Source organism: Manacus candei, unplaced genomic scaffold (genome assembly GCF_025592945.1).
Source record: "Manacus candei isolate 608988 ecotype Guabito, Panama unplaced genomic scaffold, ASM2559294v1 h1tg000065l, whole genome shotgun sequence".
In the NCBI taxonomy this organism is placed as follows: Eukaryota; Metazoa; Chordata; class Aves; order Passeriformes; family Pipridae; genus Manacus; species Manacus candei.
In genome coordinates, this window is record NW_026138113.1 from 598077 (window position 1) to 612042 (window position 13966).

The window sequence follows — 13966 nt, forward strand, 5'->3', positions numbered from 1 at the left end:
ATCCAGTTTGCTTCATGTTGTGTACTCAGACTTTGTCTTCAGGTGTTGTAATCAAAGAATTGCTTTTGATCTGACTTTCTTTCACCCTGCCTGGAGCAGCCAGGTGGTTTAGCAGTAAACTAAATCCCATGGAATTGCCTGCACTGTGAGGTCCTGCTTGTAGCTCTCCAGAGCTGAAAATCAACTTCATAGGAAGTAAAATAACACAAGAGCAGAGGGTGGATGTTTTTGTGCACAAGACAGAAATCTCTTATTGGCTACATATACAATTCAGTGGAAATAGCATGGATTTACACCTGAGGAACCAGAGCAGAAAGTGGTTCCACCTGAACAAAAGGGCAAACGGACAGCATGGAGGGAAGGAAGGTGGTTCTGAAGATGCAAATTAAGATTATATGTGCAAACAAAGCACAGTTGTAAAGGTCTTTATGGCAAAATGTTAACGAACTAACAGAGATTTATGGTGACTTATCCTCCTAAGAGAGACAAAACAGTTCAGCAAAGCAGGCTGGGCAGTTGTGGAGGGAGGTGTATTTTGTGATAAGCCCCAAACAATGTCCCTGTTGAGTGTCAGCACCGAGCTGGAAGAAAATAAAACCTCTGACAAAGCAAGAAATTCTGCAAAGACAGCACTGGCTCCCAGGGCTGAGACAGGAATTACAAAGACCCACGAGCACACACAGACACACACACTGTGCAGAGACAGGATTCCCTGGAGATTTGATCCCCATTTAGCAAAAAAGGATTGTACTGTTTCCTAAGAAACATTTATTTCCACAAAACTAGCACCAAAAAAAGAAGCTTGTCTGTGAGGATTAACTAATCAGATGGGTTTGGAACAAACTACATCTCTGGGTTTGAGACGATTTTATGTGTGTGGGAAGCAAACAAGCAAAACCACCAGAAAATTTGCTTTATCTTCCCATTTTTATCCTCTTTTCCAGGTGCTGGCTGACAGATATGTGCCAGTGTCAGCTGAGAGCTCCAATGCCTCTGTTCCTCATGTGGTCCCTGCAGCCCTGCCCGATCCAGGTGGCCCTGGGTGACCCATGGGCTCCATCAAGTTATTCCACACCCAGAGCTGGATGAAGGAAAACATGCAGGGCAGTTTGTGGAAGGATTAAAATGATCAGGATTGGTTTACACATATTCTCTACACACAGGTAATTGTCTGTTGGCAAAAGGCCACGACCAGCCAGAATCAGGAAGATTTCTGAGTGGAACAGCACCAAAATCTTCATTCTCTGTAGACTTCCCTGCAATCCCAAAGGGATTTTACAGTGACTGTAAAAGTCAGAAAGACCTTGAGTCATGCTGGGTTCCATTAGTATGAAATCAAGCCTAAACTGTGACAGAAATACAAAATCTCCCAAATAAAGTGCAAAACCTCAGCAAAGCACGAGCTGGAAATGCCCAAGCACAGCAGAGAACAAGAACAGTTTGTAAAGCCCTTCTGCCGGCTCTGGAATGCTCAGGGTGGGACTGCTGGGCTTTCTCCCTAATTCTGTTGTGAGTCCACAGCACTTCCCCAAGGAAAAGGAGCAGCACTCACCCTTTGCCAGCTGCACGAAGCCGAGGATGATGATGAGGGCCAGCGCCAGCAGCTTCGCCGCAGCAAAGGCGTCCTGGACACGGGTGGCAGCTTTGACACTGTAGCAGTTCACGGCTGTGAGCAGCACTGGGGACACACAGGGACACACATCAGCACCAGGGAAACACTTAACATGCAAGACAAATTATGACAAATTTTTAGATTGGATATACAGAAGGAATTCTTGGCTGTGAGGGTGGGGAGGACCTGGCACAGGTTGACCAGAGAGGCTGTGGCTGCCCCATCCCTGGAAGTGTTCCAGGCCAGGTTGGAGAAACCTGGTCTAGTGGAAGGGGTCCCTGCCCACGGCATGGGTTACAAGATGATCTATAAGGTCCCTTCTAAGCCAAACCGTTCTGTGATTCTGTGATTTGCTTTTTGCTAAAACTTAACCAACCAGAGAGTCTATTCCTAAAAAAGAAACTAGTCCAGAGCCAGGCTCTGCAGCCTCACACTTTGCAATTCTATACTTCATTTTGTCAATAGGTGATTTGAATAATGTACATAGTCCTTGTGACAAGGAACAGCCCTGAACTGAAGAATACACTTCTGAGAGCATATAAATAAAAGGACCCTAATAGCACCCTAAAGCTATCGAGGCCAGACCATGCTGCCCCTGCCTGGACGTGAAGGAGGAGCTGTCCCTGCCCTGACACTCTGGGATACAACACAAACAACACCTGCAGGTCAGTGGGGCAGGTGGGAAGAGAAGCTGGATCTGTGGAAATCCTCATCCTCTGCTCAACCAGCAGTGCCAGGGATGGCTGTGCAGGGTTTGGAGATGCTCCCCAGAGCCACACACTGTGGCCATGGGAGAGAGGATTGCCCAGGACTGTGGTCATTCCCATCAGCATTTTGCTTGCCAAGAAGCTCCAATTCCTACAAGTTGTCCTACAGTTAATAGAATCAATCAAGACTAATTTCCAACCTTTTTTTTCCCTTATTGTCCCCCAACCCTGTATTCTGCCCCTGTATCTGTATCCTGCTCCTGGCACTGTGACCCTCCTGCCAGGCAAGGTACAGCCAGAGCCAGGGCTTGTCCAAAGCCACAAAGCTGCTCCTGGCTGAGCTTCACCTGCCTCAGAGAAAATAATGGCTTAAACCTGCTGCTATTCCAAATCACTTACTATTTTGGTGCCCTGCTCCCTGCCCAGAGCCTGCTGTTTGTTATAGGGACAGGAAAATGTCACCCCAAAGGTGACAGTGCCCAATGTTATGGATGCCCTCCCCTCTTGCTCCCTCCCTTGTGCACAGTCACCCCTCACTGTCCCCTCGCCAGCCCCTGGCCCTGCTGGTCCCCAGCAGCTCAGGAAGGAGCAGATTTCAACTCTTCTTCTGGAGCTGGAGGCACCCTGTCCCAGGGTGCCTCCACCCCACACTGCTCCTGAGAGATATGGAGCAGCTACAAAGTCACCCCATGCCCAGGTTTGGCAGCTTTTCAGCACCCAGAGCAGCCCAGCACTATCTGTGGGCTGCAGGGTCACAGCTTCTCACCACCAGAGAGATTGGGACACATCTGCCTCCAGCAGGGACGTTGTCAGATAACAGGGAAGGAGAAAATAAAGTTTAGGCAGGTCAACTTATGTCTGTGCCATGGAGGGAGAGAAGAAAGCACATCACAGCTCATGGTTCTCCTACTAAAAGCACCTCCAGTGAATCCTAACAGGGAGGGAGCCGGGGATCCAGGATTCCCTTCAACCAGCGATTATGCTAAAAATAAATCTCCCCTTGTTTACAGAGGGATATTTAAAGGATGAGCTCAGGCAGCTAAAAGCTTCTCCCGTGGGTGAGGACAGCCCTGAGAGGTGTGAGTGACATTCCCTTCCCATTTAGGCATTCTGTGTCCAGGACAATGGATGCTTTGGTCTCCACTGAAATACTGATTTTTGGGGCTGTTTTTCACGTTTTGGTTTTGTACAGACTCCTCCAGACAGATTGTGGGTGAGTGGTGGTGAAAATAAAAGGCAAAAGCTTCCTGCACAATCCGAGTTTCTGTATCCAGCCCTAAAACCTCACCAGTGCCAGATAAACAGGCTCCCTGAAAATAAAACACTTGGGATTAGAGACTGAAGAAGGCTGAGAACTTCTGCCACTGCCCTGAGTCAGAGCCCTGCCAGTCACAGCCCCTCTGCTTTGCTTTGCTTTTCCCACTATGCAATAATGATAATATTTGTCTTTCCTAAAGGAGCGTGGGGGAGTTACTCCACTTAAATGCTTTCAACACATAGGAAGGGCTGAAATAAACCTCAGTCTCTCCCATCAGGAAGAATCCCACAGAAAAAGAAAAAACAACCAAACCAGGATAAGAACTTTTTCAGTAAAAACTCCAGGACGAATTCCAGTGGCTGCTCAGCTTCTGAGGAGAGCAGAGGGCTGGGATTTCTTAAAGCAGCAAGTTTGATTCCTTTGATCTGAGATATTGCCCTGCCACGCAGGGGCTCCTCCTGGCACCGCTCCCTCACCTCGGATGAACCGCTCCCAGGAAAACTGCACAGCAAGGGCTTTACTCTAAATCAGGGCAGTGATACAGCACAGGCAGAGATCAGCCTGCACTGCCCTAATTCTGGCAGCATCTTCCCTTCGGCTCCAGCTACCAGCCCCTGGCAGGCACCAGCCAGGGAGACCTTTGGAGTGCCCCACTCAGGCCAGGAATCATTCTAGGAATAAAGATTTCAGCATGACCTGACATGACACAGCTTGGCTGATCCACCAGCCCCTCTCCAAAGGCTTTACATAATTGGGATAATAAGAGCTAGAAAGCTGCAGGGATGGCAGATGTAGTGGGGGGGCTGAATCTTAGGATGGTTTGGGTTCGAAGGGACCTTAAAGATCCAGTTCCACCCTCTGCCACTGGTAGGGACACCTTCCACTAGACCAGGTTGCTCCAAGCCCTGTCCAACCTGGCCTTGGACACTTCCAGGGATGGGGCAGCCACAGCTTCTCTGGGCAACCTGTGCCAGGGCCTCACCACCCTCATTGTAACAAATTTCTTCCTTACGTCCCATCTAAATCCCATTCCTTATTTACAGATCACTCTGGCACAAGTGGGAGAGATCCTGTTGTTTCACTGCTGTAGAACATGCTCACCAGGTGCTCTTCAACCCTTCACCTGCTCCAGCCTTCATTCTTATCTTCATTCCAAGGTAACTCAAGCTACAGGGGAAGCCAGAAGCTTTCAAAGAGACATTTGGCTTTTTAAAGACAACAGCAGGTCTGGCTTCAATATTTACTCTGTCCTAGCAGACCCTGCTGCTTTCAGGCACGTCACTGAACCTGCTCCACTGGCCCTCACCTGCACAGCCAGGTAATTCCCATTACTGATAGGAACAAGGACAAACTGACTAATCCAACACTAGGCCTAGGACTTTAGCCCCCACCAGTTCACATTTTACAGCTGTATTCCTTCGAACTGGCATTCCAAGATCCCTCCCAGAAACACAATTCCTAGATGACAACAGGAATAAATGCCTACAAAGCAGACACAGCAAGGGATTGTGACAATCCTATCTAGAACAAGTCCATGACAAACACGCTGCATGGAACAACAGCTCCTGTGGCGTTCTGCCCAAAGCAAACAGTGGGAATGGAGCCCTGACACAGGTAAACCTGGGCCTGGCACTTATGATGCAACAGTCTTGGCAATATTCCTACAGGAAAAGGCAGGGCTGCAGCTCTTCCTGGATAATGGGAGTGTGGACATGGACTGGGCACAGAGTAAAGACAGCGCTCAGGGAGGCTTTGTCGGGGAAAAAAAATCAAACAAACAAGCAGCTGAGCCACAACTCTGCATCATCCTCACTCACAGGGAAAAGGATCCAACTCCATGCCCTGGTGGGGCAACAGGAGCTCAGTCCAAGATCTTCAGCAGCTTTTCGGGTGAAAAGTCTCTGGAATGAGTGTAGGAATCCTTGAGGTATCAGAATTTGTGCTGCCTGTGGGGTTACACCTCTTGGGAGCCCTGCACATGTCACCTGGGTCCTTGATGTCACCTCCTACAGGTTTCCCTGCTCCTGACCTGTAGTACTGCCTTGTATTCCCAAGTACACCTCTGTAACATGGATAAATGAGTGGAAGGAGCTGCTTTAAAGGAGTAAACTCAATAATTTGCTGGAAGTTGCCCACGGATTCCTGTTCGTGGTGTTACAGGACAGAGCGAAAATGCACAGTAGGGTGAGGAGCTTGTGGAAAATAAGGGGAAGAATGAAGGGAAATTCTCATCCTCAGCTTCCCCAGCAGGAAAACAGGGACTGTAAGTTGTTCTATCATGCACGACCCCTGCTTGTAACTCACATTTCCAAAGTGCTTGGCCCTTGAAATTGTAAGATGATGCTTCCATTTACCATCTGCCACTGGATGATGCTGATTGTCTCCCAGATTACAATTACTTCCAGAACAGTTCCAGCTCCTCTCCATTCCCCATTCTCCCCAGCTCCCTTCACTCCTTATGAAGTTCAGATGACACACAAGGAGTTTTTTCTCCTACCAGTGATGGTACAACCAGGTTTCAGGCAGAGACAAGACAAGCTGAGCCTGTGGCCACCAAGGAACAAACCCCAGGCACAGAACAGTCCGTGGGCTTTAGGGAACTGCTGCCTCAGCTCACCAGAGGCTGGAATTGAAAATAAAGAATTACTCCACACAGGACAAACCAGGAATTATGTGACTACAGTGCTTTAAACCCATAGGAAAATCAATTCACTAAGGCAAAAAAACCTCCCACCAATTTTATATCCTGGTGGCTGTGATGCCACAGTGTCTCCCAAAAGTCTCAGGTGACTATTTCTAACAGCACAATCCAACATGAGACATGCAAGGACATGGGCAGAAAATGGTTCAGAAAATTTCAGCTTGATAGGTATTGATTGAAGCCTTGTGCCCTGCAAGGTGGTGAAGAGAAAAAGCAGAAGGAAAAACTCTGCAGATCTTTCTTCAGGGACAAGTCCCTGGAGAAATTTAACACCCAGGGCAACCAGTCTGGAGCAGGGAAAGGCCTGGGGGCAGCTGGAAAGGAGACTTGGCCCCAGAGCAAATATGTCTATATTAAAATCGACTTATAATAATCAACATACCTGGCAATGGGTCAGAGTTTCCTTTTTATTTCTCTTCCCAAAACAGGAATCAGGGAACGAGGCATCAGCAAATGAGAGGAGAAAGCAAAAGCTGCCCAGCCACTGGAATTTAAGGAAAGGGATCCCCTCTAAATCCACCCCCTGAGATCATAAGTTCTGGGTGTCTCCAACAAATGGCCCCAGACACCCCGAAAGTGTCACAGCTCCATCTCTCCCCTGCCTTTCAATTCCAGGGAGCTGGGAGACACAGAAGCTTGTGCAAGATGGGATGAGGCTGGGATGTCACTCTGTGATCCCAGAAGTATCCACCCCCTCAGGTGCCCAGAATTCTGCAAGAATAAATTGCCAAGCACTTCCCTGCCATCTCTCTCTAGAGTTGTGCCAGCCAGTGCAGCACAGCCAGGGCCAAGAGGCAGCTTCAGGGGCTGGAATTTCACCATTTCCAGATACTGCAGAGGCTAGATCCCAAATCTGTATAACCCACCCATTGCTGTGGTACCAACATCCCATAATGACAGTGGTACACTTTATTTTAACTGTGTGGCACATGCAAACTACAAAGAATGTATCACTGTAAGGGGAGCTGACTCCTAACTAGAGGTAGGAGTTACTATTTTGTCTCCTTAGGAAGAAGCTTGTGATTTACTGCCAAAGTTTCCAAGTGACATGATGCAGCAATTCCACAAAAAAGGTCATTTTACCACAGGAAGACAAACAAAATATAGAGAGAAAAGAGAGGGAGAAAGAGGTTTTCCATATTTCTTCCTTTCCCAGCAAATTAACTATCACAAGCTAAACATCTCCACCACGGCCACCTTTTAGAAGTATCTTCCTAACAGTGACCAACACTTACTAAGTATTAATACTTACTAACACATTACTTTAATATTACAAATTAAGTATTACTAATATGTACATTAAGCCCCAAAGACACGTCATCATCCTGGCCAAACTGGACCTGCAAAACCCATCTTACCTGGCCCACCATGAGGTTACACTTCCACAGAAGCACCTTTCCATAGTTAGAATTAGATCCCACAAATTCACAGGAAGGTGGCTGAAATACTGCACTCAGTGCTAAACCCTGGATCATGAGCTTCCTCATGAAAAATTCCAGGCAGGTTTTAGGCTGAGTCAAGTCACCTGTGCCATGCAGGGGGTCAGAATTCAGCTCTGCACCCTGGCTGGAAAAAACTGCTTCCTCATCCATTGGATTTGATCTACTGGTCACATCTGACATGGGACTATGAGACTCCTGGAATGCTGAAAACAAGTGATTTTGCTCTGAATGACACTGACCATGAAAAAGCCTTCCCAATTTGTTCATGCCAGAAGGGAAAGACTCTGAAGGATCTCAGTAATAACATAAATCATCCAAATACAATAAAACTTAATGGGACACTTGTTGTGAAAGCCAAGAGGTGCTGTAAGTGCAGTGGTTGCTGTGTTTCAAGAGTCCTCCAAGCTTTCATTGATTTCAGGAGGGTCCTGCGAGTGTCAGAGCCTGTTTTCATTAACGCTGCTCTAATTAAACGCAGATTAAAAAGGCAAGCTCAGCCTTGCAGCATTTGCCATCCAGCAGGGATTCTACAGACCCTTTCCCTCCACTCTGATCAAGCAAGGGCCTATTTACTGATGCAGCTTTAGTCACTTAATCCACCTTTCTGGAGGAGAGAAAAATAAATCTTCAAAGCTTCACACACGGCTTGTCCTGGCAGATTAATTAAAAGTAGAAATGCTGCAGAATAAACCCCTCTGAGACAGACAGGGAAGGGATGGGAAGAGAAGGGAAGGGATGGGATATTATTTTGTGTTTGGCCTGCTTACCAGCTGATACTTGATGAGGTGAAAATCCACCTCTTCACTTCAAACACCTGGGCAAAGAGCTGAGCTTGGCAGATTTGAAGTGAAACCTTAATGCCAAATAAAGATGTTCCTGCTTTCAACATCTGTGACTTCTGGGGGAGATGCCGACGTTGAACCTTCACTTATGGCCACAGCTGTGACTTGGCAAGAGGTCAGGGGTGTGTTTGTACCCTTCTGCCAGAGCCTGGCTTTGATTCCCTTCTCCTCTAACTCACAAGTTACTCAGAGGGGTGTCAGGCACTTCCACATGACATGTGCTATTAGACATGACTCAGCTCTGCTCTGGCTGCTACTAATTCTTTCACTATTTGGCTGTTCAAAACAAAAGAGACAAATGAGGAATTCATCATCATTTCCACGGAATTCCACACTTGCAGGAGGAGTGCCCAAAATAATATTTCAGAAGCAGCAAAGAAAGTCTAAATAAATTTTGAAGAAGATTAAAATACTGTGGCTTTGGAGGCAGCAGAAACTGCTGTGCTGGGGTTAGTAGTGCCAGATTTGCACATATAATTAACAAGTGAGAAAAGAATTCAGCAGCAAACAATCAAACTGCTGATTTGACGCTGCAGATCAAGAATAAAATTATATGCAACAGATTATCCCAAGTTGGAAGGGACCCACAAGAAACATCAAGTCCAACTCCCGGTTTCTCAGGCTTCTGGGAAGCAGATTATATTGTCAAGAAATGGGTAAATTATGGAATAGCAGCATTATCTCTTGCCTCCCTTATCTACAGGGAATTAATTTACTCCTCACAATACATGGGAAGGCGCTTCTGTGCAAGCAGGAAATCTGCAAAATAACGTGGAAAAAAGGAATAGCCACGGGCTCTTGAACTGGGCAATTTGAAACTTTGCATCCTTGAGCCACCTCTAGAACACACATGGTGTGCTGGGCTGTGATTTTTAAGGATTTTTGTTAAGATTTATCAGTTGAATTTAAGAAATGTTAACACAAGTGGCAGCTGTGAAAGAGAACCTGACCCACGTGCACCCGAGACAGAGAGCGTGGAATCCTCCGTAGTTTAAATCTTTGCCTTGTACAATGTTGATACTGTACAGCAAATATGCAAAGTCAGGACCTAAAGGCTGTCCCTCATCAGCTACAGAAGGGGTAAAACTGCTTTAGATGAGATCAGATTTGGGTAGATTCAACTTATTTCATGCACAAACTCTAGTTTCATGGACTTTAAATTTTTCTGCTCCTCTTGGCTACACGGCAGACTTTGTGCTTGTTGTCCCTTGGCATTTGCTGTTATTATTTATCAGCTCTAAAAATATCAGCCATACAATCTCACAGGTAAAAGAAGATGCTGAAGTTTCTAAGAATTATCAACAATCTGCAGCCTGACAAGCATTCAGCCAAATTGCTACCCAAATTCCCACACCCAAGGAGCACTGGCTGGTTCGTGGTGAACACAAACGAACCAGGCTGATGATGGAACAGCTTGGCCCACCTTGCTACAGGAAGACTTCCCTGTAGTGAATTCCCACCCTTTATCTGGCAAACCTAACAAGCATTCATGGTGTCTCATGAAAGAAGTCTTGCACACCAACTGTGCGTAGATTACAATCTTCATAGCAAAAAACACCTATTTGTAGGTAAATTCCACTCACCACCCACCTTGTTTTCCTCGGCACCTTCAGGAGAAGGCAATTCCCTATTCCAACCACTTTTTTTTCTTTCATTCAAGACTATGGAGTCTCTTAATGCATTAATACAGTCTCTGGACTTCATTGTGGCAAATACCAAACAGCACATTATTTATCCAACTGTTTCAACACCAGTAAAGGGGAAACAAATAACTTCTGTTATTTCTCCTCTTACTAGAAAGCGTGCAGCAACTGCATTTCATGTTGAGATACAAACTTTGCAAGGACTAGAGCTGGGATTGCTCTACAAAGCTGGATTCCGGATACTGAATTCCAGCCCCCAGTCCCAAATTCCTCTATTGTCTCCTAAACTGCTCTTTCCTTCTTTGAGATAACTCATTAATGTACGTGCTACAGCATATGCACAAATAGGTCATTTTTTCTACTCTATTGCTTTTGAAAAGAAATAAGTATCTCCCTGGGTAGTTGATGTTTGGAACAACCATGAAACAAAGCTGCTTGTTAGTCCACACAAGTGTTGTGTGGCTGTTGAGTCCTTGGAGCAGATTTACTTCATTTATTGTTCCTAGCCCATGATGTGGTTTTGGCAGCAGAGAGTTGAAAAGCTAATTCCAAAAAATCAAAGTTACCAAAGCTGACTTGCTGAAGGCGATGCAGGATGAACTAACCTTTTGTAGCAGAGGAGACAACCCCAAATTTGACCCAAAGCATAAACAAAACAGGAGCCAGCGGTGTGGGGGGAGTGGAGTTTAAAGGAGGAACACATGGAACTGATGGAGATTTGGAGAACTCAAAACTCTTTCCTTGGCATTTCAAGATAAAGGTTCAAGAACAAATTCTGCTTCAGGGAAACTCCTCATTGCCAGCAAAGGAAAGCTGGAGACATTTACTGGAGAAGCAGGAACGGGAATGAGACCTGGCTTCAAGAAGCTGGATGCTGCAATCCACCCTGTCAGGGAACAGATCTCACCATGGGCAAGTCTAGTTAACCCCTGCTTTGGGGTTTGACCAATAAAATGTGAAAAGACACCTCCTCCTACCTGTTTCGGGAATGATCCCTCAGATTAAAAGGTATTTATTATTGGAAACACGTTCTCAAAGGCTTTGGCAACTCCAACATGTGCTTGCACAGCAAAACTTTGCCATAAGGCAGTAAGAAAGCCTCTAATCAATGCCCTAATTCCTTGGCTTTTCAGAAAGGAACGGGAATGCCACGTCCATCCGTGCCATGCTCCTCTGGGTCCCTGAGGAAACCACAGTGCAGACTGGCAGGAAAGCTCTAAAACCACATTTGCAAAAGGCAAGGCACCCATGAGCAGAACTATTTCCTAACCTTGGTGCAGCTTTCTTAGTTGAATAATTATATTTCCTTAATATGTGCCCTACACTTGGTGAAAAACTTGGATGCAAATCCACATGCCTATCTACATACCCTTACATTCCTAAAAATTGATGTGGGGACTGAGGAGGTTTTAATCTTGCCCAGAGAAAGTACAACTCACTGCCCTGTCTGTTATTAATGCTATTATTACTAACTAGCCATATAATTTACCTCCCAAAGCCTCGGTCAGTGTGGGTATAAAGATATTTACAGACAATATATCTTCCCATAACAGCCATGTGCTGCAGCTTTTGGATGCCTGGGATCCTCAGAGGGGGAAGGAATCTAACACAATCCCCTTGGAAAGGGCAGCACGAACAACCAACCTTCTCTTCACAACTTCAAAGCACAGAAAGAAAAAGATCACCTGGCTGTGATTTTGTACAGTGAATAAATGCTTTACAAAGCCCTCCCAAAAATTACATCCTTTCCCAACATACACCTTTATAAAGGCACAAGAAGACCAGTGGAGTGGAACAGATTGAATGGGAAATGAGGAGGGAAGGGCAGAAAACGGTCCTGTATTTAAACGATGAGGAATTTGGATGGGGTGACTTTGCATTCACCCCATGGAAAATGGGGCTTGAGCAGCACAACTGCAGACTCCAAAACACCAGTGTCGTGACAAAAACTGCAGCAAGGAGAGAGATCTGTGTGCCCTGAATTCATCACAGCATGACTGAACTTCTCTGCAAGGCAACGCCTCGTGAGACAGAATGTTTGCTAGCCAAAAAATCCCCATAAAACCAGGTTCTGAGCATGGTATCAGCGCACACACAGCCCAGAAACAGTTCATCTCCCAACTGGTGCTGAAACCAGCCAAGCACTGAGCACAGGCCACGTTCAGCACCAGTTGCTCGTGACAGATAATTTCCCAAGTGCTCCTTATCCCCACCTCTATCTGCACATCAACGCCCATCCCAGGCACCGCAGCACTGCAGGGCACCAGGGGATTTTACCCTGCCCAAACACAGTCCTGGGGCAGAGCATGAGAAATCCTATTCCAGCTCCCAGCAAAAATGCACCCTGTATTTACTGCACACTGCATTCAGAGAGGCTCATTAACCTGCAACTGGCATTTGGGGAATTTTTCGCTACATTTATTTGGGATGGGGCCACATTTCCTACTGCTGCCATTCAAAACAGCCAGAAAAACTCGGTATGCACAGCACAAGAGAAATGGGGCATCTCCTCCAAAGTGATGCATGAGCACACGTTTTGGGGAAGGTGATGGTGAATGAGGAGCCACGTGTAGCAGGACAGCAGAGACCCAGAAAGGGTCACAGAGTCATGGAATTGTTTGGGTTGGAAGGGAATTTAAAGATCAGTGATGATCTTTACCAGATCATCCCAGTCCCATGGGCAGGGACACCTTCCACTATCCCAGGTTGCTCCACGCCCCGTCCAACCTGGCCTTGGGACACTTCCAGAGATGGGGCAGCCACAGCTTCTCTGGGCAACCTGTGCCAGGGACTCCCCACCCTCGCAGGGAAGAATTTCTCCCCAATATCCCACCTAACCCTGCCCTCTGTCATTTTAAAGCCAGTAAAGGATCTCTTCCCTTGAATGTTTCCAGGGATGGGGCAGCCACGGCTTCACTGGGCAACCTGTGCCAGGGACTCACCACCCTCACAGGGCAGGATTTCTTCCCATATCCAACCTAACCCTACTCCCTGTCAGTTCAAAGCCACTAAATGATACTTACGGACACATAGACAGGCCACCAGCTTGGCAGCCTGGTCGGGCACGGGGCAGGTGGGGAAAATGGGCTTGAGCAGGTACGTGGCAAAGACCAGAGCCACGATGTACTGCGAGGAGGGCCGGATGATGAGCAGCTCTATCCAGAGCTTGAGGAAGGCGGGCAGGGAGCCGTACACCTCCAGCATGTAGGCGTAGTCCCCGCCGGACTTGGTGATGGTGGTGCCCAGCTCCGCGTAGCACAAGGCGCCCACGATGGAGAACGCCCCGCACGCCGCCCAGACCACCAGCGACAGCCCCGGCGAGCCGGCCTCCCGCAGCACGCCCGTGGGGGTGACGAAGATGCCGGAGCCGATGATGGTGCCCACGATGATGGCCACGCCGTTGAGCAGCGTGATGGAGCGCTGCAGGGTCACCCCTTCCCCGGAGCCGCACGGCGAGGGCGAGCGGGCGCAGCCGTTCTCCTGCGCCCCTCCGCCCGCCGCCCCCAGCATCTTCTCCATCGCCTGCTTGTCCTCATCCTGCGCCAGCGAGGCGGCCGAGCCCGCCGGGCTCCTCTTCTTCACGGCACTGTCGCCGGGGCCGCCGCCGCTGCCCGACATGGTGGCGGAGCGGGGCGCGGAGCGGGGCGGGCGCGGAGCGGCTCTGCCGCCACCATCGGCCGCCCCTTTTGTTCCGGCGGCGGTGGGCGGCGAGCGGCGGCGGGGCCGGGCTCCTTTCCGGGGGGAGGAGAGGACGAGGAGGA

General features: G+C 47.9%; 1 protein-coding gene across 1 annotated transcript in view; it reads right to left on the reverse strand.

The window, feature by feature from the left end:
• The window catches only part of SLC7A5 (solute carrier family 7 member 5), a 37198-nt gene extending 23247 nt beyond the window's left edge, over nt 1-13951 (reverse strand). Inside the window, exons 1-2 of the mRNA XM_051805731.1 lie at nt 13229-13951; nt 1553-1678 (exon numbers count right to left, since the gene is read on the reverse strand). Of these exons, the coding sequence (XP_051661691.1) occupies nt 1553-1678; nt 13229-13823 (721 nt within the window). The 5' untranslated portion in view covers nt 13824-13951. The remainder of the gene's footprint in view (nt 1-1552; nt 1679-13228) is intronic.
• Between the last annotated feature and the right edge of the window lie 15 nt (nt 13952-13966).